Here is a 26,197-nt window from a genome sequence, read left to right as displayed (position 1 = left end):
AATATTCTTCAAATTAACCCCGCAAATATTCACATTTGGGACGCTAGAACCAGAATTGTTAAAGCTTTAGTACTTTTTTATAATAATGAACATCCGTTTCAAGCCATTGCCAAAGCTAATTAAGACTATCAGCTCCACAAAACTCTTTCTGTATTTCTCAGCATGGCTGTGTTTAGAAAATGGTGTAGTCTGGCGCGTGTCTGGTGGTGAATGTCACACATTATTCCTATTTATTGGTATTCCAGTGGGAGATCCAGAGAACCACAAACCTCAAGAGTGTGTATGTCTGTATAGGGAAGGCGGAGGAAGGATGACGGTTGAGGAGGATGCTATTATCTTCCTCTGTTATCCTGCAACTACTTCCTCCCTTCTCTCCCCTCTACACTTTTTAACAGCCCAACAGGTTAAAAATAAGCCATTGTTAAACATACACAAAGGGACATGGAAGGGACTTTCATAGTGAGGGGACACAGCTAACATCTCTATAACCTTTGAATATGAAAACACAAAGTCTCTGTTAGACATTGAAAGAAGACGCTCATTATTACGGAATTAAGATAAAAATCTTACATCTGAAATAGGGCTGCAATTAATGATTATTTTCATTATTGATTATTTTCTCAATTGATCAATTGACATCTTCAGATTTGTTTTTTTTGTATGACCAACAGCCCCAAACCCAAAGATATTCAGTTTACTATCATAGAAGAGTAATACAACAAGAACACTTTCACATTAAAAGAGCAGGAACCAGTTCATTTTTACCATGTAAAATATGCATAGACAAAAAGCAATGAAAAATACTATTTTTAATTTTCTGACAATCAACATATCGATGCATTGCGATGCGGACCTGGACAATTCTGCATCGATGCAGTGACAGACCATAATCGATTATTGCCTACTGATGGTACTTGTTGATTTTCCGGTCGATGCTTTTTTTGTTTTTGCCTTTTGTCTGTTGTCCGTTGTCCATTGTGTTCAGACTCTGCTATATTCAGGAAGTGTATTTTTTTTAAGAGCAGCTACAATAAAAGGGGAGTTTTTATCTATGTATAGTTTATATATATCTGACTGCTTGAATTTGTCGATGGAAAACCATGTGTAGCAATATATAATATGGAGGAGGTAACGCGTGATACATCGTGATATTGAATCAATTTGAATCGTTGACAGGATAATCGTAATCGAATTGAATCGTGAGACCTTTGAAGATTCACACCCCTAATATCGATTAATGGACTAATCATTGCAGCTCTATTCTGAAGATGGTGCTGCTGAAAACGTATAGCTTTCACTAGTCTCACTTTGCCAGACCCTCCTCCAAAGCACACTGAAGGAGAGTCTGGCTACTCCACACAGCATTCGGGGATGGGAGTAAGACGTGCGCTGGTTTATTGGCATTTCTTTAAACCAATTACAATCGTCTTGGGCGGTGCTAAGCAACGGAGAAAAGCTGCGGTGCTGCTGAAAAATATTTATTATAATTTTGGTGAACGTTTAAAAGTTGTTTTAGTCATGCAACAGAAAACTCAGATTGGACAGATAGACTAGCTAGCTGTCTGGATTTACCCTGCAGAGATCTGAGGAGTAGTTAACCATAGTCCTCATAAATCCACCGGAGTTTAAAATGCCAACACAAAGGAAGCCCAAGACAGCGGATATCTGGCCTAAGTGAGTGAAATCCTGCGGATTTTCCAGTGGCAACGGAGCAATCCCGGAAGTGGAACATCAAGGCTATAGACTAAGCTTTCACTGAAAAAAAAATATTTAATAAAAATCTACACAAAAACAGTTTTGGGGGCTTTCTAAAATTGGCAAGAGCGATTTTTCTAAACAATTAAATGAAACTGACATTGGCTTTGTTATATTTAGGTATCCCAGTAAGCCAGACATCCAGCATGCACAATACCAGGACCCTGGAACAATTAAATGGAATTCAGCCATCTTTATATTATTGGTTACCATGGTATTTGACAAATTAAAAAAAGTCTGCTGTGAGAAAGTTAACAATCATTCAGCTGTGTGAACATGAAATTTTCATGGAAATTAGCTGTGAGCCATGAGACTCACACATTAGTTAAACGTGCAGCAAAACCAAAACAATTCGCTAAAAGAGGTTAAACAGTACTGACCTTTAGAGTTGGATACTAATTCTCCGTAGGTTCTTCAGGTCAAAACATTTCACAGTATACACATTCGTAACTGATTCAATGTTCATAATAAAACATTTAATAATGCATCTTTAAGGGCAGCTACTTAAAATGCAATACACATTAAAAAAAAATTGTGCTAACCAAGTATGTAGCACAATGAGAGTCAAAAATCAGTCAACACACAAAATCTTGTGATGCAACCAATGACCACAAGGATGTTCAATTACAGGTCAAACAGGGTACTTGAATACAACCGGATGCACTGTGCCTTCAAGGAACAAATGTTTTGGATGCAGCAGTCTCTCCCAGTTGAACATTAAAGAGATGTACTTGAGTAGATATGCACAGGATATAGTGTTATGTTTTGGTTCTGGGGCTCTTTATCCATTTTCCATAATGAATGAGCGCACATCTAATGTCCCCAGTGTTAAAGTCCAGTGTTACTGACCTTTAGTTCTGTGGAAAGTGGGCTCTTTACACTGTCTGATCCTGTAAAACACTTACAAGAGCCGGCACACCAGCAGCACCGGGATTCACAGAAACTGAGCTGTAGATGTATAAGTGATTACAGACTTGGTTATTTTCCCATAGCTGGATCCAAAAATAGCCCCTCCAGCTTGGAGCTATGCCATGCGGTGTATTTTTGTATTTTTTGTCCCTGGGGTTATAAAAGCAAAACAGAGTGCAGAACAGAGAATAGAGGCATTGCTCCCAAGACACGTTGGTCAAACCATGATATGATCCCAACCACATCTCCTTAACTCCACATCGCTGAGGGAGCTCTTCCACCAGACAGCAGAAGATCTGCACCAATACAACAGTCTCTCCCACCTATCAATCAGTGTGGGAGCCAGCACATCCTGACACAGTTCTCTGATATGGTCAGCCTGACACCACGTTCATCACCAAAGCATCTACCCTCGTTCTTTTTTTCATCCCATTTCTCATTTCATCTCACTGAGGTCTTTCCTTAGTTTCCCTGGGAACAAGCAAACCTTGTCCTGCTCCGACTTCCCCTCACACATTTCCTCTTTTAAAAATTAGGATGCAATTACAATTTTTAATCAACAAGATGGTTCTTGAATCCTTTAAAGGAGCAACAAGTATTTTCTATAGCTTTATAGCATAAAATAAACACAATAGAGTAATCAAGCATGTGATGAGTCATTTTTATTTCCTATTGTGCAAAATGATAGGACATTTTTGCCACTCTAACTACAACCCCTGCCACTATTAGTATGCAACCCTGACATGTCAGTTATCTTCCCTGAGCCTAAAATAAACACATGTTATTTCAGGTACTTGGAGGGGGGGAGAGGGAGAGGGGGGTTCTGGCTTGTTTGTATAAGTGAGGGGGGACTGGAGAGTGAATTGGGGGTTGGGACCAAAGTAGCTGCCAAACATTTATTAATAAACTCATAGCTGCCTGGCAAGAGCAGGCTGTTCCAGTCAAAGACACACATGGGCCCGTGTGGGGAGAAAGTTTCCCACGGACAGACGCGCGGTCAGACTGTAGAGTTAAGGAATCATTCGGAGACATTCAAAAGTCAATTTAGGATCTAGGTCCAAGATCGACGTTTTGGGTTTGAGGATTACAAACTTGGTGTCAAATTTGGTGTCACTATGCAGAGGGGGTAAAGTGCATTCCTGAAGACACTGCACTGAAATGGAGCCAATTGTAGATAGAAACGCACAAAGCAACTAAGGAAATAGCCTCTGCTGGTGAGATAAAAGCTGCCTTGTTTATTTTGCAGAGGCAAGTACGAGGCTGACGATGGTATTTAAATAATATGAGTGAGTGTCACACTTGCAGAGAGTGACAAGTAAGGAAAACTTATGTCCGGGGAGCTTATTCCCCAGAGTCCTTATGTTTTCTCACCTCGCAGTTTTCCTTGGATTGTGGTTGCACTTAAATCATGGTGGCAGCTGCCATGGTCTCACTCGACGCCCTGCTGTGCCCTACTATGCTCCGCAACGCCCCGCTATGCCCTACTATGCCTCGCCAATGTTGCACCAAATGCTTGCTCGTGGGACATTGTTGGGTCTTTGTAAATTAAAGAGTAGGGTATATTCTATCTAAGTGTCTTGAGATGACTTGTTATGAAGTCATTTATATTATAAATAAAACTGAATTGAATTGAATTAAACAAGACTATACATTTATGAAGTACACAGGTCTCCTTTTCTATGTGGGTCAGGCACAGCAAGCGACATGAAATGTCTACGAAGAGAGCAACCCTAGCAAGTCTGTTGGGTTTACTTGTGAATGCCAATGCATGTAAAAGTAAATGAAAATCAGCCAGGAGAAATGCAAATTCTGAGAGAAAAAAACAAGGTAGCCTTGTGTATCTACATCGCCATGTGACCTACATTGTTATACTCTACGTTGCTGATCTGGAAGTGGGCTAAATGTTAAACGGAAAAGATACTCAGTCACTGGAATCCTGCTCCAATGTTTAATTTACACTGTTCTTTTTAGTTTATCAAACTGCGCTGCAAGTCTGTAAGATATGTTTTAGCTTCATTTTCATTGTGCATCATTTTTAATGGTATCAATGAAAGCTGAAACGCTCAGTCATTAAACTTTAGGTTTCACTTATTTTGTATTTACAACACCACTGCACCCCAAGTTACACAAAAGCTCAAAGACTCTGACTTTTGCTTTTAAAAGCTGCTGTATATAGCTTGATTGAGTCTCAGAGCTCTGCTAATGACAGAAAACTCTACCAGCTTCCAGTAAATAACCAAATCACTGCAATATTGCCCATCTTTACTGTCGCATAATTCCCTTTTAACGGTGTTGACTCACTGTATGTTGATCAAGGACGTATATGCAGGGTACACAATTAGCTAAATGTACCAGTGGCTGGTAGATTTGCCAAAAAACAATAGTAATATATTGAGTGGCTGGTAAAATTTGAACATTCAATAGCCATTTGGTTGATGGACGAAAAAGTTAGTTTTGAACCCTGCTCATAGGCCATATGTTGTGTTTCATATTAGATAATCACAGCAACACTCTATTCAACTCTATTCTATTTCTATTCATATGGTACTTAGAATTGCAACTGTAGAAGCAGGCAACAAGCCAACTCAGGGTGCGACCTTCCTTCAACCTGCATTCATCCTCAATGAGATACATTATGACCCTGTACAGAAAACACAGTTACATTCCTTTAATATTACTGTAACTTCTAGTGTCTGTGGCAGTCAATGAGACTTTTATTACACTTTTGCCCATACGTGTTTATATTCCTTTCTTAAACTTTTATGCTGCTATTGTTTATTTGTACATAGAGTACTGCTCTATTTTGACTTCCATTTATATTGTTTTTAATATTTTGTATTGTTTTTTATATCAGGGAGTGCCATGGCAATTTCATTTTGTTGTCTTGCACAACAGCATAATGACAATAAAAGTTTCTTATCCTATCTTATTGGGTCTTTGATAATAAACACATTCATATAATATTCCTATAAGTTCCTTATGGGAACTAACATTCTAACTATTATTCTAAATTCCGAATGTATAGATATCTTAATGTACATTTGTTGTATTGCACTTTTTTCTATACTTACACTTTACAATCCCCACAATGTTCCTAACGTCACTTAACTTTGCTTGTATTATAAAAGTCAAGTTGTTTAATATTAGTATTCATTTATTGAGAATCATTATTATAAATGACTATTGCAAAGCCATAGTTCTTTTTCAAGAGGGTAAAACATCACATCCTGACTTGTATGACACATTTTACACGACCACATTCTAGTGAAGCCTCATAAAACCACTGCAATAAGTGACGCCTGGACTGTTTCTTTATGTGGCAGCCTGGCATTTGAGTGAAAAGGAGAGACTTGATGCTTACCTTTTCTTTGAGTGAGCTGTCAAACTGTCTTTGCCTTGAAATATTCCAATGCTTGCATGGTCTGAGCAAAGTAGGGTCTCATGCTGCCTTTCTGACAACACGGACCAACCTCGACCACCCAGCTACAGCAGTCAAGCTAGACACAGTAGCAAATACATCAAATCCTGTTATTACTTTCAAAATACAACACTAACTGGGAAACGTCAAAAGAAAAAGAACCAAAGTGAAGTTCAGGCACTAGTTTACAATTACATTCCATGACTTTAAAGTACTGTTCCTAAAGTCATTATTGAGCACACAAATTCAGCTTTAGTAACATAGTTAGAGTGACCAGTAGAAAAGTATTTTCTACTTTAGTCAGATCATACCTATCACACTGCAGATGCATTTTTCATAAATATATATTCACGCCAATAGTCTAATTCAAAGTATTTACAATAGCCAGAAGCCTTTTCAGACACTAAGGAAGCCAGAAAAACAGGAACTGTAGTAAACTTGATGGCTACCGATGATTTTCACATCATTCTGATGCAGGCCTACATCAAGTCAATTCAAGCCAACTTCATTGTCAATTTCTGCAATATGTGCCAGACATACAGAGTAATCGAAAATAAGTTTCTTTCACAGGATGCAAAAAGCACAGGTAGCCTACAACAGGTATAAGGATAAAAGAAAATGTATATATATAGGCTACAATAAACAAGATAAAAAAAGATACAATACAATAAACAAATTCCAAATAGTGCAAAAGTAAGGCAAAACCAAACAGCATAGAAAACTGAAGAAATTGAACATGTGCAATATAAAAGAAAAATATAAAATAAAAGTGAAAAGTGAAAAAGTGTTCCTGAGAGTTTTTTTTATTTTATAAAGTGGCCGGTGCTGTTTCTGATGGGGGGGTTCCTGGGAAACTGTCTGGTGGAACAGGCCCGGAGGCTCCGGTACCTTCTCCTAGATGGCAGGAGGCCGTGTGAGTGGGGGCTGGGGTCACCCACAATGCTGGTTGCATTGTGGGTGAGGCGGGTTTCGTAGATGTCCAGGGGGGGAGTGGGACATGAACAGCAGCATGGATTGGATTTACGATCATTTGTTGGAGGCAAGAGAGAACGTAATAGGTGATGTGGGCTAATGAAATGATGATATGATAAGTCTATCTATCTCGAGCGACAAATTCGAAGCCTTTATTTTGAAGGTAAAGAACAACTTCCGGTATCATCGTGCTCTCCTCCGTTTAATATTTTGACACTTGAGCGCAGTCGTTTACAAAACCAGCTGGTACAGACAACATATCAGAGGTTAGACAGATATGTGCTGAATTTGTTTTAATCAACTCCATAACGGAAAAATATCTTAATCAAGACATGTTGAAAGATCTTAGCTGTGTCACACAATATCCATAAACTATAGGACGTAAATATTATGATGATAATAATAATAGACTAATAATAATAATAATAATAATAATAATAATAATAGGCTAGTAATAATAAAACATGAAAAAACAGCCACTATGTTACGATCCAACAAAAAGCTAAACAAAATGATATCCCTTCTTTCATCACAGCAAAACACTTCTTTTTTCAGTTAATTGTAGTGTGATATAATATTTTATAAATTATAAAACAAAATGTATAATCATTATATTAAATAGTAAGCTTTCATGTCCCGATTGAAGAGGAAAAAAATGATTGATTTACACTATGGTCTGCAGCAGCAGTTGCTGTGAAGTACAACAATGCCATCTGCTGTTATTAGTTGGACCGCTAGTGTCTAACGACACAGTAAATCTGGACAAATCTAAAAACAGGAGAACATATCGGGAATGTAGAATTCAATTAACAGCATGTAATAGTACGTTCAATACGATTCATGTCAATTGAGGAGTCTGATATTACTAAATGATAGGCTACTACAGGATCAATGTGCTGCCGGGAAACGTTACCTGTGGGCAGCAGGAATGTATCAGATAACACAGATGTAACCCGGGAGGAAAAGTATTGACTTTTGTGTTACTTTGTAAATCGGTAAGATGCATTTGCACTTCAAAAGACCATGGGCTGTGCATACTCTACAATTAACAAGAGTGCATCGATGCAGTGCACATTTTAAGATCGTTGTGAATAATGTTACATTCCATTTTGTGAAAAGTCTGAGGAAAGTTGTTCTCATCCATTTTATGTATCCTAGAGTGCAACACTGTTTTCCTATCTGTGTGAGGAGACCTTGAGACAACCCTCCCTCCCATCCTCACTCTCTTATCTCAACTTAATGAATGAAGCGATTGTTAGAATCACTCTATATTAACAGTCTATGGTTAGAATATGCATATCCTTGTGTGTCTCATTAAACCAATGTTTGAATCTATCCATACATTATTTATTTAGATTGTTGTCGCTTTAGACCACCAAACATGCTCCCGCTAATGCTGCATTTTATTTCGTTCACTTTAACACTACAACGAAAAATACTTCAGTGGCACTTGAAAAATAAATTAGATGCATAATCCATTCCGTTTACTGGTTCTTGGTTGCAACAAACGAAAAAAATAATAATTGTTTCAACCGTAGACCGAGAAAAAAAAATGTTGCAACAACTAGTTGCATTTAAGGTCCTTGTTGCCAACAAGGACCCTAAATGCATCAGCATGTTTACTGACCGCCCATTGGTCCATCCGACTCCAACTCTGGTCCAATCCCAGCGCAAAGGGGAGAAGCGTGCGCCCCACCCCACCTTGTTTCGATCACGTGACGTGATCTTACGAAGATGGTGGAAGTTTCCTCTTCCTTGAAGTGAAGCCCCGACTGAAACCTCAACATCCTGCACACCTAGGGTAGGGGGTTCACTGCAGCGTTAACAGTTTGGTTTTACAGCCCCCCTTCCGATCTGGGTAAGTGATTACAAATTACTAGATCTCTCAACGGTCGTATCTGGTTGTTGTTTTTTTCTAGCCGTTGGACTTTGGGATTACCAGCCAGCCATGATGGTGACACGAGCTAGTAGGCTAGCAGTTAGCCAGGCTGACATGGCAGCGGGCTGTCAGAACTGGTGACCAGTTGACATTCAACATGTAGCTAGCTAGCTACTCAGCAACTCCTGTGACCACACCGCCATTGTAAATATTCACACGGTTTAGCGTCAGTGCAGTCTAATAGCTAACCAGGACACACTGTTCTTCACTGTACGGCTAACGTTAACTGAGTTAGCTTTAGCTCGTTATCTAACGTTATTCCTAGTTGGATTAACTAATTATGTCATTTCTACCAGCATAGTTTAGCGTACCAAAAAGGCAATGTGGAGGGATAATGATTACAAATAAGTGGCCGTTGTCAGTTATTGACATACATGCTGGTTACTAGTAGCTACAGTTTGAATTAAAGGAATGATTTGGAGTTGTTTTCCCTTTTTGCTAAATTACGTGTCTTCACATGGCGAGAACAGTACACCGAACTCAATTTAATATCTGGCAACGTTAACGTAAGTATGGTCTGGCTGCGCTCTTCAGTAAAATGACATGCTTTGTACACAAAATCCGAGACTTTAAGAAAATGTTAGGAGCCACTCATCAGTACGACATATGTGACACTCTGTACATCAAGCTGCTAAGCAAAACTGAACTGAAATTAGAGCTGTTAAAGCTGCCAAAATTCTTTATTATTGAAGTTAAACCTTGAAGTTCAACTTCATGATTGAAGTTTAACAGTGTCTCCCAACCTCATCACTTCTGACTGCAGAGTTTGGTATCCTTGGATAATTCTAGTTATGTCGTGGAAAACGGATAAAGCAAATAAGGAAAGAGACAATGATTTTATTGTCACGGTTATTAGGTGTCAGCAACTTGGCAAGGTTGGTTGTGTTGATTTGTGTCCTCCTCTGCCATTGTGTGTGTGTTTTTTTTTTTTATGTAGAAGTAGTATGGAATGTTTAGTCATCTGGTGACCAAACAGGAAGGCTGGCTGCTGTGTTCCTGTCTTGTTTTCTTGGGCTGGGGCTCTGGTGTTATGGGAAATGTTTTCACTATAAATAATCAGCACAATATTTCCAACATCTCCTGACCTGAATGACATAAGTCATGTTTGATTTCCATCTGAGACCTTGTTTGTGATCACGTCAGGTTTCTATATGCTATCGTGGTGTACTTCAGAACAAAACAAACAAGCCATGAATTACCTCGGTTGAAAAATCAAAGATGATAATCTGTTACCGGTCTAAGTATGGGCGGTGAAGAATATCAATTAGACCCGAAACTCCTGAGTGCTGTTTCCTTGTAGCATTATAACAGAAGAACCTGTTTGTCTCTTTATCATATGATAAAGTGGGTCATCATGAAGGCATGTTTTGGAAATATGCACCACTGTTTTGTGTGCTTAGTCATGGTGTAACAGTTTGTGTTAACCAGTCCGAGGAGAATTGTAGCCTAGAGACGTTTTAGAGATGTTTCTGATCTTTAGAGGAGTTCAGGTGATATTATTCAAAGTGGGCTGTTCAAGTGCACAACACCCTATACGAGAACCTACTTGGAGCTTTATAACCAAGGAAATGGTGCAATTTGAGCTCAAATTCAATTTATAATGCCTCACAGACTCCCCTAACATAATTAACTGGCCTGTGGATGATGCTATTTAGCTGGTTAAAAAAATCCAAGTCAAGGCAAGCCATGTAGAGTTTAATATTCAGCGAATTGTTTCCCTCATCTACCACACACAGTCTACCTGCTCACGAGGCTGCAAAGTCAGCAATTGCAATGAATTATTAACAGAGCCTAAAGCAGCAGGCAAAGTGAAAGTTTACCCAGGAGCTCCTGACTTTCTTCTGCTCGGCCATGTGCATACTGGACGAGACAGACTGAGGAACATGCATTATTCAGTGATGCACAGACCAGGATCTAGGAAAGATTACGGGACCTAATTTCTGTGCCATTGTATCCCTTTTCTTTCTCTTTCTCTTTTAAATTGACCCTTTTGTCAGTGGTGCAGCTTATTTTTAAAGGCACTATTATCCCCAAAACCAAGCAACCTTGTTGTTTGTGTGTCTTGTAATAATAGTTCCATTACAGCTACAGTGGATTTTGTGAAGAAAAACAAACAAAAGTGATCTAAAACTGAAAGCATAAACATTAGGCATTTGTGTCAGTTCCTTAAGGCTTCTTTCTAGAGCTGTTTACAAGAATGTTTTGTTTATAAAAAGTTACCGGCACAATCCATCCCAGAAGAGGCCAACATACACATTTCTCCCTAAGTTTCACCTTCAGGATTGAGCAGTGAATAAGTGAAGCAGTTTTTCTCACTAAAAGGCTGGGAAATGCAGGAAATCAGTAACTGAAGTAGAAGTACATGACAGGGTTTGAGGGGAAATGGTAGCCCGCTGTGGTAACCTGGTATACCTAGATAACCGTGGATTGATGTGTAGAAATTCAAGTTGCAGTATAAAGTAAATCTTTGTTCAGAACGGCATCTAGGTCATCGTCATGCATTCAGTTGTACAGTTTTGTGGCTCAGGTTGCAGTCAGGATGTATTTGGCCCTCAAAAGCATAGACAGAGCAGGAGGCAGGAGCATAGGCACAGGCGGTATTTTGGTCTGGTTGAGTCTGGTTAATGCAGGCAGTATTTCATGGACTGCAGGCTTGACCTTTGTCTCCTTTTATTACTTTCCGTGATGGTGCAACAATTTGACTCCAAGAGAGTGGCAGGCTTGTTTCACTAGACATTACTTATATATTTTGAGTTCACAGTCAGTCTGTTGTTATTACTGTATTGAATGCAAATGTCAACAACACTGTTTGAGTGTTGAGGATGGATTCCAGGAAGACAATTTATAAATGTTGCCTCCCCATCTATTAAGTTTGATGCTCCAGATGAGCGTTATTACATGACATTATATTACATTTCTTCCGCAGACGCTTCTGTCCAAAAGGGACTTAGAGTTAGTGCATTTGACCTCCCAAGGGAAAGTCAGATGTCATCACAAATACAATATTAGTAGTATTTCAAGTAGCTGAGGGCTACATGGGGTACTATGGAGGCTCGGTGAGCTACGTTTGACTTTATGGCTCAATATTGGTTCATGGTTTAGGGCTGCACGATATGAGGAAAATATCTAATTGCGATTATTTTTACTGATATTGCGATATGATTCACAATATGGAGGCAATGGTCATGTTTGTATCATTATTCTCATTTTCATTGACTAATATTAAATCTTAAAAAATTAAAATGATTATAGTATGATTTTATGTGAGGATCTGTACCAAACAAAGATGTTTTCTTTAGTCTGTAGGATACGATTTGTAGGCCGGGATGTCTCTGCACCACAATGCTTCATTCAGAATAGTTTGACACATATTTTGCCTTTTAACAAATATTGCGCACATCTGGGATTTGGATATTGCACTAGTCCATATTGCGATATGGATAAAATTGCGATAAATTGTGCAGCCCTATTCATGGTTCAAGCAGAAAACTGATGAAAATGACATGAATACAGGCAAAAACAAGTGCACATGTGGGATGTGCACATGAGGTAATTTAGAGGTCTCAAGAAGACCATAATTGTGTGTTATTCATATTGGCAACAGTAATCTGCTGTATGCCTCTTACATTGTCAGTCTCTTATGGTGAGTGACTGATTGTTATGCAGTCAGTATAATGTGTCTGAATGTTAAACCATACTTGATACTAATATCTTATGATTTTTTTCTCGTTGAGTTTAAAACAAAACAGAGGAAATAATTCCCAACATTCTTTTATGGAACAAATACAAAATTAAATAGAATATAAATGGCACAACTATGAATTAACACAAAAAAATCTCGGAGTGTCTTTCGTGATATGTCGCAGCATTTCGCGATGTGTTTAATGCCCCAGTTTATATTATATATTTTATTATATAAAAAAAAGCGATATATTTTGCTGCCCTAGTAAGTGTTTCACATTTTTGTCTTAATATACTTGATCTAAATGATCTCATCTGTACGCTGCAAATTTGCAGCCGTGTGGAAGTGATTTGTCACCACCCTAATGATGTGCTGTCTATGCTGCAGGCCTTCACCCCAGCCCTATGTCATGGCAAGTGGAGTCACCAAGTCGAGCACTTCCAACGGTTTACCTATGAAGGCACAGCTACAAATCATTGGTAAGTCTTTGTCAAAAAGAACAGAGGTCCAGGTCAAAAACATGTTTTCAAATTTCTCTGACGTATTCTTCAAGGAAAAGCACACGTGTAAATAAAACAATAGATGATGGCTGAATTCTATTTAGCTGCTTCACTTCCAGGGTCCTGCTATTGTGCATGCTGGCTCACTTTCACACTGTCATGGCTTACTGGGACCCCTAATTATGACGGAGCCATCGTTAACGTTATCAGTCACACCTGTGCTTTTCCTACGACAAGTCAAAATGTCTGCTGTGACTACGGCCTATTGTGAGAACCTAAACTTTGCCTTTCTGCCTTGTGTGTTTTAAATTGTGTGGTGATGTTTGTCCATCATTGCATTGCCTGAGTGACCTCTTGGTATAGTCACTGACGCTGCCTCACCAGCTAAACCATGTTGCACTGGTAAAATCCAGATTTCATTGCAGTGTTGATCCCCTGTTCTGCTTTTTTTATTTAAAAGTGTGCACTGTTCCTGAATTATTGTTTTCCCTTTTTCTCTTTCTTTCTGCACCAACACTGCTGTCTGACTGTCTGCCCACTGCATGGTTCCTTCTCCCTGTCTCCCTGTTTCAGTGCTATCAGCAAAACTAAAAGAGAACAAGAAAAACTGGTTTGGTCCCAGTCCTTATGTGGAAGTGACAGTCGACGGCCAGTCCAAGAAAACAGAGAAATGCAACAACACCCACAGCCCCAAATGGAAGCAGCCGCTCACTGTGTGAGTCAAAGTCTTGCCGGCATTACCAGCCCCATATGACATGTGATCCCATATTTCTGATGATCAGAATGTTATTGTTCTGTTGCTACTCGTAAGTAGGGTTGGGTACCGAAACCCGGTTCCACTATGGAACCGGTTCCTACGCAAATGGTAGTATTCGGACCGGATCGGACTGAAATATTTTCCCTCTGTCGCTCCGGACAATGGCAGACTCTTTATTTTATTTTTTTTCTTTCTTTCTGCCGAGTGGCGCACGTGCCCGCTCGCGTTGTGAAGCGCGTGTCCGCGCTATTCTCCGACCTGCACTCTACAATCACAGCTGATAGGCGGCTTTTTGTACACGCTCCAAAACGGACGTAAAATATCCCACTTTCTCTGTAGTCTACCGTTAGCTAGCTACCGTAAATGTAGACTACTTTAAAAATGCCATATTTTCCCTCTGGGCTCACCAAAACGGACATAAAAGGATATTAACCATTCACTTCATGTGATCGCTAGTAAACCTATTCCATTTGCTCTGTTAGTCAATCATTCAGGACAAGAGCCTGTAGCCTGGTGGTGTCTGCCCTTTCAAACTCATACCTGTGTGTGTACAGGCCTCTTGGACACCGTCTGAGAGAGTTTTCTCCTGTGCAGGAGAGGTGGCGTATCTTGCCAGAGAAGACAAATATGGTAATTTTTCTCCAAAAGACTCACCAACTTAACATTTATTTTGTTGTTACTTGTTAATAGTGTAACTTTAACAAGTTATTTGTTAAATTATTGTAGTTATGTGTTAGGTGACTTAGGTTTACTTATATATTTAAGTACTTTAAAACGTTAATATATTGTTCAATTTAAATAATTTTCAATTTAAAAAAAAAACAACCTTTCTTTTATGTATTTTTCAAGAATTGATTTAGGAATCGGAATCGTTTTAAAAGTACCGGTTCGGCATCGAAATCGTAAAAATCCAAACGGTACCCAACCCTACTCGTAAGAGAGTTTTTACTCCAGCCAGACCTGTGTTCAAATAGTATTTAAAATGCAAATGTTCAGTCTGTTGCTGTGTTGGAATTTAACACACAGACATAGGACACAGAGTGAATGTTTGATTGTTCACAGAAAACATCCTGGAGGCAATTTATTTATCTTTTGGTAGACATCTTACCCTTATTATTATTCACCCTCATGTGTTAAATATTACCAGTCTGGAATTTCAGGCTGCTCAAAAACAACCCTATTATTTACAAAAGCGTTTTTTTTTTATGCAGGTTTGTCTCCAGCACAGTCTTTATGTGAGCACACATTGAAGTTAAGTGTTTCAAATGAACAAGCAGCACTTGGCACTTTTTTTGTTTTTGTTAATAACTACTATCCTTTGATGACTATCTATTATTGATACAGTATAAGAAATATTGGAGGTTTTTGAGGACAAGTAGTTACAGTATTATCAATAGCAGAATGTTGTAGTACTTCAAATTTGTTGAGAAGCTTGTAAAGGAAACGCATACTGTACCAAACAACATCCGTGTAGCTGGGGGAGGTACAGTTCAGCCGAAATGTACAAACACTTGAACAAGTCTGTTAATGGTCTTGGCGTAATAAACCATGGTGTCTGTTCATGAGATTGCTAATATTCCACAGAGTTTGATTTAAGGGCTTAAGGAAACCAGTGTAGTTAGCTGGGGTTTGGCTTTACGGAAGGAACCCATCTTGAAAAATGACTGCTGACTGTAGTATGTGTCATTGCACATCATCATTTCCTAAGAAAACTGTGCAGACTTTGAGAAGTTTCTCCAAAGCATACAAAATAGACTTCCTTAGAATTGTATAAAATTGCTGGTGTAACGATCTTGAACCAGATGTTTTGCCTGCAGCTTAAATGAGGTGTGTGTGTGTGTGTGTGTGTGTGTGTGTGTGTGTGTGTGTGTGTGTGTGTGTGTGTGTGTGTGTGTGTGTGTGTGTGTGTGTGTGTGTGTGTGTGTGTGTGTGTGTGTGTGTTTTTTTTTTGTGTGTGTGTGTGTGTGTGTGTGTGTGTGTGTGTGTGTGTGTGTGTGTGTGTACTATCTCCAAGTGATTGGCACTTAAAAGGAAAACGACACACAGCGGTGAGAGAGTATGTCCGGGTCATTTACAGGAATCCTGTTTCTAAATGTATACTGTACAGTCAGTGCACTGGCACAACGTGACTTCCTGCAGTCGGACATATTAACACATCAGACGTCCTCTTCACTTTAGGATATACAGGATTGTGTGCTGTGCACAGTGACCTTCTTAATACAGAGTTCTCCTACAGTTTCTCTTGAACCCATGGGGGCCTAGTTATTTACATAACAAGTGTTTACTATGGGATATAATCGGACCTGAGCCCATGTGTCCACAAATGTTTTAATGTTAGCTAAACAACAGCCATAGTGATGTTTAAAGACACTTGTTGTCCCTGAATAGCTTCTGAACTTTATTGTCTGTGGGTTGCTTTCACGACAGGACAAAGACTTTTGCTGCTCACACAGCCACAGTGGCTGATGGATTACAAACTACCAGCTGCATTCACTTTTTCACCTGCAAAAAGAACCTGTGGTGTGTCACCCACTAAAATGATGAAGTTCATTGTTTATCCTTGTTGCTATCAGTAGTACCGCTTTGTTTCACAATATCATTTAATCAAAAATGCTTATACATTTCGATGGTGGTGGGAGTCATGATATCGAGCGAATACCCTTTTTTGTTTACGTTTTGTAAATTGATATGAAGAGAACGCCAGATAAAAAAAGTTTCCTGCTGAAAAAGAGGACATTGCGCTCACTGAAAGCCCACTGAGCTTGAAACTGTGATTCTGAAAGTAAGACCCTGGAGGGCTTTCTCTTATCAGATCCTTAGTGGACATCTGTCTTTCAAAAGCATCAATGTGTTGCACGTATCAACTGAATTGTTTGTATCAACAGGATTGTGACTCCATTCAGCAAACTGGTGTTTCGCGTCTGGAGCCACCAGACCCTGAAGTCAGACGTGTTGCTAGGCATGGCCACGCTGGACGTCAGTGACACGCTCAAGTCTAATGACATGACAAGTGAGTGTATGACACACATATGTTAGTTTTTTTTTGTTTTTTTTCTGGCCCACTCCATACTATTGTCTTCACTGTTTTCCTTTCACAACAATATGAGCAAAGTGTGTGTGTGTGTGTGTGTGTGTATAAACACTCACATTTCATTAACATACACACTCTGTGTTACTGTATGTTTAGATATGTGTAATAAGGCACACATTAGTCCCAGATGAAATTCATTCAAAAACTATTTCCGAAATATTTGGTTACCTGCAGTCTGCGATGTGGGTAGACGATTCATTTCCAGTGTACAATTGTGTACACTTTTCATGAATAAACGGCACCACAAACATTCCTCTCTTGTTTATGCTCTTAAGATACATTTTCAAGTTTTCAACCTCATTATACAAGCATCGTTTCAGAAATGCATTTTTATTTTAAATCCTCCCTGGATGAGTGTGGGCCAGTATCAACTAACAATCTTTGTCCGGAGGACGTGTACAGTTGTTAAGACTAACCGAATCCATGCTGACTCTTCTCCACTTCAAACTAAGCTAAGATTAATGGTACAAGGCCAACCTCTGTTTGATCTCAGAGGCCTGCAGTGTGTACAAAGACATTATGTGTCATGAAATGGTCTAGGTAGATTAGTACTCAGATCTGGAGTACCATGTGAGACTAATTCAAACATTGTTTGTGGAAAATCTTTGTCCAATATGATCGTTATTTTGTTTTGGTTTCTCTCATAGTGTAAGGGGGTTTCCTTGGTTTTCCTCCTTGAAAGCTTTTTTTCTGTTCACTATTACAACCAGCTACCCACTTCTTTTTTCATTTATTTCAAACTGCCGTCGCAACTGCCAGATGAAAAAGATTTATTATAATAAAACAGTTTTGGGCTGTCGAGGCCTCTTTTGAAAATCGGGCAAACCTAAAATACAGTATTTCAAACCTGAAAACCTGCAAACCTAAAAATAAGTATTTCAAATCATTTACATATGTGGTTTATTTTATTAAATGAATCAATAAGGCACTCCACTTAACATTCCTGAAAGAGGCTGCTGTTTTTTGTCATCCCCTTTTTGCCCTGTTGCGATTTTTGGGCTGTTTGTCTTTGGTGTGTTTCTCATAAAGACTCCATTCAGTCCTCTGCCTGATCATTATTTATGCATGGACCTTGTTCTGCAGTGCTAATGACCGAGGACTCGGAGTACAAATCACTTGTCAAACAGCTGATTGATGTTCCATGTCACAGCAGGAAAATACACACTGATCGCCATAACTGTAATCTTGAACTACTTTTAGATCTGAAATGTTTTTGTTACAAATGAGCCCTTGATTATCCCAGCAAGAACAACATTCAGCCTGAACAGAAACCGCAGATCTTACAATGTTGTGGTCTCAACACTGAGCCAAGTAAAATACTACTGGTATTGTTGTACAGTGGTGACACGGAAAATATACAATTTATTTTTTATTTTCTTTGATCCTTAAAGGAACACGCCGACTTATTGGGACTTTAGCTTATTCACCGTATCCCCCAGAGTTAGATACTGTAAGTCCATACATACCCTTCTCATCTCCGTGCGTGTCGTAACTCTGTCTGGCGCACCCACCGCTAGCCTAGCTTAGCACAGATCCTGGACGTAACCGGGTTCAACTAGCCTACTGCTCCCAATAAGTGACAAAATAATGCCAGCATGTTCGTATTTACATGTTGTGATTTGTAGAGTCACAGTGTGTACAAATAACAAGGTCACATGAGACACAGCCATCTTCTAACCGTATACAGTGCCTTGCGAAACTATTCGGCCCCCTTGAACTTTTCGACCTTTTGCCACATTTCAGGCCTCAAACATAAAGATATAAAACTGTAATTTTTTGTGAAGAATCAACAACAAGTGGGACACAATCATGAAGTGGAACGAAATTTATTGGATATTTCAAACCTTTTAAACAAATAAAAAACTGAAATATTGGGCGTGCAAAATTATTCAGCCCCCTTAAGTTAATACGTTGTAGCGCCACCTTTTGCTTGCGCGTAGCGGCAAGCTTTAAGCCCGGGTATGTCTCTATCAGTTTTGCACATCGAAGACTGACATTTTTGCCCATTCCTCCTTGCAAAACAGCTCGAGCTCAGTGAGGTTGGATGGAGAGCGTTTGTGAACAGCAGTTTTCAGTTCTTTCCACAGATTCCCGATTGGATTCAGGTCTGGACTTTGACTTGGCCATTCTAACACCTGGATATGTTTATTTGTGAACCATTCCATTGTAGATTTTGCTTTATGTTTTGGATCATTGTCTTGTTGGAAGACAAATCTCCGTCCCAGTCTCAGGTCTTTTGCAGACTCCATCAGGTTTTCTTCCAGAATGGTCCTGTATTTGGCTCCATCCATCTTCCCATCAATTTTAACCATCTTCCCTGTCCCTGCTGAAGAAAAGCAGGCCCAAACCACATGCTATCCGCACCATGTTGTTTGACAGTGGGGATGGTGTGTTCAGGGTGATGAGCTGTGTTGCTTCTACACACACATAACGCTTTTGCATTGTTGCCAAAAAGTTAGATTTTGGTTTCATCTGACCACAGCACCTTCTTCCACATGTTTGGTGTGTCTCCCAGGTGGCTTTTGGCAAACTTTAAACCGACACTTTTATGGATATCTTTAAGAAATGGCTTTCTTCTTGCCACTCTTCCATAAAGGCCAGATTTGTGCAGTATACTACTGATTGTTGTCCTATGGACAGAGTCTCCCACCTCAGCTGTAGATCTCTGCAGTTCATCCAGAGTGATCATGGGCCTCTTGGCTGCATCTCTGATCAGTCTTCTCCTTGTATGAGCTGAAAGTTTAGAGGGCCGCCGGGTCTTCGTAGATTTGTAGTGGTCTGATACTCCTTCCATTTCAATATTATCGCTTGCACAGTGCTCCTTGGGATGTTTAAAGCTTGGGAAATCTTTTTGTATCCAAATCCGGCTATAAACTTCTCCACAACAGTATCTCGAGCCCTGCCTGGTGTGTTCCTTGTTCTTCATGATGCTCTCTGGCTTTACACGGACCTCTGAGACTATCACAGAGCAGGTGCATTTATACGGAGACTTGATTACACACAGCTGGATTCTATTTATCATCATTAGTCATTTAGGTCAACATTGGATCATTCAGAGATCCTCACTGAACTTCTGGAGAGAGTTTGCTGCACTGAAAGTAAAGGGAGCTGAATAATTTTACTGCGCCCACTTTTTCAGTTTTTTATTTGTTAAAAAAGTTTGAAATAGCCAATGAATTTCGTTCCACTTCATAATTGGGACCCACTTGTTGTTGATTCTTCACAAAAAATTACAGTTTTATATCTTTATGTTTGAGGCCTGAAATGTGGCAAAAGGTCGAAACGTTCAAGGGGGCCGAATACTTTCGCAAGGCACTGTACATTCCAGCAACTATATTCTCAGAAAGGCGAAGCACTGCATCTTCTGCTACTTGGGCGGAGTGATTTGCTCGCAGCACACAGGAAGCCCCATGGTTAGGGGCAGAGAGTAACAACGGTGCTTTTCTGGTGCTTTGCACTTCGGTAGACGGCGCTACAGAGCACACATTCTGACGGGTCTCAGATAGAGAAGCCTGTGTTAGTGAGTATGTAAAAGTAGTAATTGTATTTGAATTTTATTTTGGAAGTTATCTGCTGTAGTTATGGCTGATACTGGGGCAGGGCCTTCACAGAAAAGAAGGAAATTGAATGAAGAACAACTACAAGCTAAAAGGGAAAGTGAAAGACAACGGGCGAAATCCGAGTCGCACTCGGTCGGGCTTTCAACAGATAGAGACAGTTACGGGATTGTAAGCGATTCAAAAACGTCCCTGAGTTGGCCCTTGGCTATGTATTTCATTCATAAAAAAAAACTTTAGATTGTGCGATGTGGTTGTACGTCAGTAGCTGACATGAAATTACGTTGATGATTTTCAAAACATTCATGGCGACTATATGACCTCCCAACTAACTCAGTAATCTACAGTTGGCAATAAAGCCAACTGGTTTTGGGTCTGTCAGCAGAATTATGTAAAAACTACTAGCCCAAATTAAAGAAACTTGGTGGAAGGGTGGAGCATTGGCCAAGGAACAAGCCTTTTACATTTGGAGCAGATCGGAATCACGTGGCAGATACACACAGTGTTTTTCATTTGTTAACATTGTGAGATAGGGCATGGCCTTGGCGGAGGCCCCATTTAGTTTCCTAAAGGAATCAACTATTTTTGAACTGCCGCTGTATTTTGCTGGTTTGACTTTGTTGAAGTTTAAATGCATCTTGTCACTGATTGGCTCACGCTATGCCTGCGTCATTATTGGCAGACGTCGATTTCAGTTGTCATGGACTTACTCGGGCCATCTTATATTTTTGTCGTCTCAATGTAGTCTCGGAGGTGGTGCAGACCTTACAGCTGTGTGCAGACCGAGACCTGTCAGATGTGGTTGGAGACCTGTCGGTCTGCCTGGACGGCATGACGGTCGACGCCGAGATGTTCGCCGCCGCCGAGGCCGACCATCACAGTGAGTCTCAGAAGAGCCGCAAGCTGAACTGAGTTTTTGAGTATTTTCAAGTTGTGGTTTATTTGTCATTTCAACTGTAAGAAATACAGTTATTCCCTGTGCACTTGTCTAGTTGAAAAGTCCTCGAAAAACATGAAATGAGCACATTTATAAATTACTTTCATTCGGTCAGCATCATGGCTTAGTTGCTTGAAGTTCAAGGATGGGGAATAATCAAGCAAAATCTTTTTGTATTTATATGAGCCGGGTTTAATGCCGTCACATTAAAAATATGTTTTGTTTGTTTGACTGGTTTTGTTATGTGTGTAAACAGGAACTCCTATTTCTTCTTCATTTATGTTGTGTGTTTTTACTTTAGGTACATCAAATGGGGAATCATCGCAAACCAATGGGGATCATGTCATAAGGTACAGTAGATTAGTTTTCCTCTTTTTTTTTTTTTTTTTTAATTGAGTTTTCACGAGTGTCCCGTTTCTAGTTTCTGATTTTTGTTGTGCTTTATCTCTGTCGACCCTTCCTCCTCACAGGCGGAGTCGGGACAGCTCCCCAGCTGTGGACGCTGTAGAGCACAGGTCTTCTCCCAGTGGCCGGAGGTCAGCCAACAGCACAGGGTCTCCTTCAGTGTCATCAGGGGGCTCGAGGCCTCTCCGACCACCCAGGCCCTCCAGACCTCCTCCTCCAACCCCACGCAGACCAACCTCTTCACCAGGTCAGACATTTACTGCAGGAATGTTCCTTTTAGATCTGTTCTAGAGACTAGTTCTCCTTCGACATGAACTGCGCCTCACCTGTAAAGTGGACGAGAGCAGGCGGCGTTAGCTGGGGGCGGTGACAAAAGGCGCGGTCAGGTCGGACAGTTTCCAGCCGTTTCATCAGCCTTCAGTCTGAACAGGAAGTCACAGAAACACTTGCATCCTGTAAGGTCCGATTTTATTAAAATGTTATCAAACCCATATATCAGCTTGTACACAGTCCCCAGTTGTTTTTATTATGAGTAGCTGTTAAAATGCTCTGCAGGCGATTTGTTGCTGATGTTAATAAACAACAGACTTTAGATGATTCGTAATCTGAACAAATTTAGTCTCTCTGACTTCTAAATGTCACCATCAGCCACTCAACGTGTTCTGTACAGGATTAGCCTTCAAATCAGACAAGTAGTCATTAAAATCTCTCCAATTCATAAAGAATAAAAAGTTGATACAAAACGTCATAATGTTGAGTCGATTCTGAACCAATCAGCTGAGAGCCAGGCGTTTCCCATCATGCCCTGTGTCTTGCAGTCGGTGGAAAGCAGCTGCGTCGGCTGGCTCTAAAACCTGCGGCGGCTTTGATCTCGTGAGGTTATCGTTGCCCACGTGTGCACGACGTCAGAGCAAGTCTGACACAAATCTAACCAGCATGCATTGGGCGGCGATCGCCAGTGATTGATTATGTGCAGGCCTGGCTCATCTCGAACAAGCTTAATGGGTGTTTTTTTTTACGACCAGTTTTATATGAGCCACATTCCCACAGGGCTAAGCTTAAGGAACAGCACCAATTCGGCCGAAATGTGTCAGTGGTTACATCTGTGAAGGGAAAAATAAGGATAAACAATAATGTTTTGGCATGTCCTACTCGGTTTGTTTTTCTGTAATTGCTGAAGATCTACGATTTAACTCTGTGATGTCTTATTTCCTCAGCACCGTCCAGTAATGGCTCTGCGCCAGCTGATGGCAGCGATGGTCAGTCTGGTTCTGATACACCAGTGCGTACACCGGCCTCAGGACCCTCACCAGCCCCAGAATCAAGTCCATCGACAGGCTCAGACACAAACTCCACACCGGCCTCCAGCTCTGGAGCTGCTGCAACCAGACAGCCGGCCAGCAGCATCACCCCTGCTGTCATCCCAAGAGTCCCCGCTGTCAACGCTGTGCCATTGCCCCCTGGGTTAGCTCTCTTTTTGCATTATTTGCAGAAGAACTGAGGGGATTGTTTTAGATAAAGAATACTCAAAACGTTTGACACAAATGTCCCATATGCAAGATTATTGTCATTAACATGAATGAATGACCAGTATTATCTGCTCTCCCAATGTCCCACTGAGCAATAGTAGTATTACAGTGCCCAAGCCAAACAATTGATTATATGTTTTGCTGCCTTGTAGAGACCAAGAAATGCAGGAGAAAGACAGGAGTGCAAGCTCCAAAAACACAAACTTCATCAACAGAAAGTTCAAGAAGAGAAAAAATGTATTAATCTCTCAGGAGGATTAGTGTGTTGCAAAGAAATGAGTCATCTTTGAGCAAAAAATATTGAAAAATAGAAACCATGAATGGATAAATGGAAGTGTGTGCACTTTAGGAGCATTATTATTAATAGATAAAGGCGGCATGTTACCTTTTTGTCTGTATAAAACAACACCGATGTGTTTGAACATTATTGTGGCTGTGACTAATTCACTCCATTCCCATCGCTGTCTTTTCTTGTTGTCTCTCTTTGCTTTCATTAAGGCTATTATTCCTTAAATACCGCTTTTGAGCTGTTTTATGGACGTCATTGTGACAACATCATGACCTTCCCTGGCTATTCAATAGCTCTTGTAGTGGCATGACTCATTTTGTGACAGCTGTTTTTAAATCCATACATCTTCTAAATGGCTGGGGCCGAGCACCATTACCTAATGCCCTCACTTTTTATTGCCGTTGTTTTATCTAGGTGGGAGCAGAGGGTGGATCAGAACGGCAGGTTGTATTTTGTCGATCACGTGGAAAAGAGAACAACGTGGGAACGCCCTGAACCACTGCCCCCGGGGTAAAAAGTGCTTCCCTTTTGATCTTTTTTTTTTTTTTTCATAAGACACAGATACAATAGTACTTTAGTTTAAAGCAGGGGTCTTCAACCTTTTTTAGGCCTTGAACCCCTTTAGCTGTAAGAGAGAGAGGGGACCCCCTACTACATATATTGTATATTTATGATGTATATTATTTATAAATCAGGTTTTAATGTTAAACATGCGTACATGTGGAAGGCACAGTGAATCCTTAAGCTTAACTGTATATGTGGGTGGCTACCTTACCTATAGCCTATCATCAATGTTGTGTCAATTAAATGTTTTTTTCCACGAATAGGCCGTTTTTATCTTTAGTTAATAGTGATATGTAGGATTCATATCAATGGATGAGGACCCGCTGTTGAAGATCTCTGGTTTGAAGTTTTTTGGATTCTGTTTATAGGATATAATCTATTTTTAGATCAAATAAGAGGCTATCTCCATCCAATTACATGTATTTATGAATTACAGTAACTGCTGTCCACTGTTCCTGTATCCACCAACTTGGATATTTTTCCTCACACAAATCATCTAACTAGCAGTTTTGCTCGCCACACCTCATCATCTGAATGAATTGGCGAAGATGCTGGCAGAAAGACAGCGTTGCATTTGATCAGTAACTACCTGTGGAGTCTTGTTTGCATCTTGTGCTCTACTTGCCCGAGCACAAGGATGCACATGTCACGAGGGTGACTGGTTCATGCTGCAGTTGGTGGCAGTAACATGCCAATAAACATTAAATGCAAACATAAGTGGTTTGTATACAAGAAAGCGCCACAAGGTACCTTTTTTAACTGCTTTAAAAATATAATTTTACAGGCAGTTTGTACTGTTGGGACAAACCCTGCTGATATTAAAATGCTGCAAAAGTCCCATCACTAGGGCCTCTGTATTTTTCTCTCTGTGGCTGGACTGTCTTGTGTAATTTGCTGAGAGCAGCATACGGCTTGATCATGTGCCCTGTTCATCTACCACGTTAATAATTTACTATGTTTTATTCTCCATTTGAACCAGTTGGGTAATGTGGATCGTGTTTATCATAGCACCATATTTTAACCCTACTTTTCTTTAACATGTCTTTCTTGACATGACTGATTATCAAATATATTAGTTGTACTGTATGTATTGTACAAGTTGTATACAAAATTTAGATTCTTAAACTCCAGTAACAATTTATATTTTAAATCACTGAGCTAGAATTATTGGTTTAAATATTCCATAATGGTTTTGAGATTCTTAATGTTTTTAGCCAGTCTACCCTTACTCACTCTCTCCTTTCTCCCGCCGTTTCCTCTCCTCTTGTCGTTTGTTTTTAGCTGGGAACGTCGTGTCGACCAGATGGGGCGGGTCTACTTTGTCGATCACATGACGCGAACCACCACCTGGCAGCGTCCCACAATGGAGACGGTGCGTAACTACGAGCAGTGGCAGCACCAGCGCAGCCAGCTACAGGGCGCCATGCAGCAGTTCAACCAGAGGTTCATATTCGGGGTGAGACTTCCTCTTTGTTATGAGATAATGTGTGTTTATGTGGGCGTTTAATGAACTGGAATATGGCGACACAGCCTTCAGGATGTCCTGTGATTAAACAGTAGTGCGTCCGCTCCATCACTTCATGAGATAAAGTGTTTTGAAAAGGTTTTAGCTGAGAATGAGCTTTTGCAGGCTATGTTCACCTTGGGCTGATACTTTAATACATTTACTGGTATCAATGCACACTGTAACCCAGTTACTGTCAATAGGCAGAACAAGGTTATAGTTAAGGTAAAGTATTAATTTTTTTCATTTCATTTTTATTTGAATAGGGACAGATGCTACGACTTGTGCTACACATCTTCAATGTACAGCATCACAGCATTTATAGCTATTGCTAATTTCCAATTCCCGTCCCCAGAAGGGCGTTTAAACAGTCATAAAAACAAACATTA

The 26,197-nt window shown here is 40.1% G+C and overlaps 2 protein-coding genes across 4 annotated transcripts in view; one reads left to right on the top strand and one right to left on the bottom strand.

The window, feature by feature from the left end:
• The window catches only part of calcrl2 (calcitonin receptor-like 2), a 31,562-nt gene extending 25,403 nt beyond the window's left edge, over positions 1-6,159 (bottom strand). The window contains exon 1 of one of the 2 annotated variants that reach the window (XM_039801007.1): positions 6,026-6,159. The gene's annotated coding sequence lies outside the window, so the exon portion shown is untranslated. The remainder of the gene's footprint in view (positions 1-6,025) is intronic. The other variant, XM_039801010.1, reaches the window with a different exon arrangement.
• Positions 6,160-8,756: 2,597 nt separating this feature from the next.
• Positions 8,757-26,197, top strand: part of itchb (itchy E3 ubiquitin protein ligase b) — a 28,838-nt gene continuing 11,397 nt past the window's right edge. Inside the window, exons 1-10 of one of the 2 annotated variants that reach the window (XM_039800310.1) lie at positions 8,757-8,912; positions 13,063-13,154; positions 13,749-13,890; positions 16,818-16,942; positions 21,326-21,460; positions 21,819-21,867; positions 21,988-22,169; positions 23,140-23,386; positions 24,155-24,250; positions 25,586-25,760. In XM_039800310.1, the coding sequence (XP_039656244.1) occupies positions 13,085-13,154; positions 13,749-13,890; positions 16,818-16,942; positions 21,326-21,460; positions 21,819-21,867; positions 21,988-22,169; positions 23,140-23,386; positions 24,155-24,250; positions 25,586-25,760 (1,221 nt within the window). In that variant the 5' untranslated portion in view covers positions 8,757-8,912; positions 13,063-13,084. Of the gene's footprint in view, positions 8,913-9,254; positions 9,500-13,062; positions 13,155-13,748; positions 13,891-16,817; positions 16,943-21,325; positions 21,461-21,818; positions 21,868-21,987; positions 22,170-23,139; positions 23,387-24,154; positions 24,251-25,585; positions 25,761-26,197 lie in introns of those variants that run through there. The other variant, XM_039800311.1, reaches the window with a different exon arrangement.

Source organism: Perca fluviatilis, chromosome 5 (assembly GCF_010015445.1).
Source record: "Perca fluviatilis chromosome 5, GENO_Pfluv_1.0, whole genome shotgun sequence".
Classification (NCBI taxonomy): domain Eukaryota; kingdom Metazoa; phylum Chordata; class Actinopteri; order Perciformes; family Percidae; genus Perca; species Perca fluviatilis.
The sequence above is the reverse complement of the archived record's forward strand: the minus strand, read 5'-3'. Positions and strand labels throughout refer to the sequence as shown.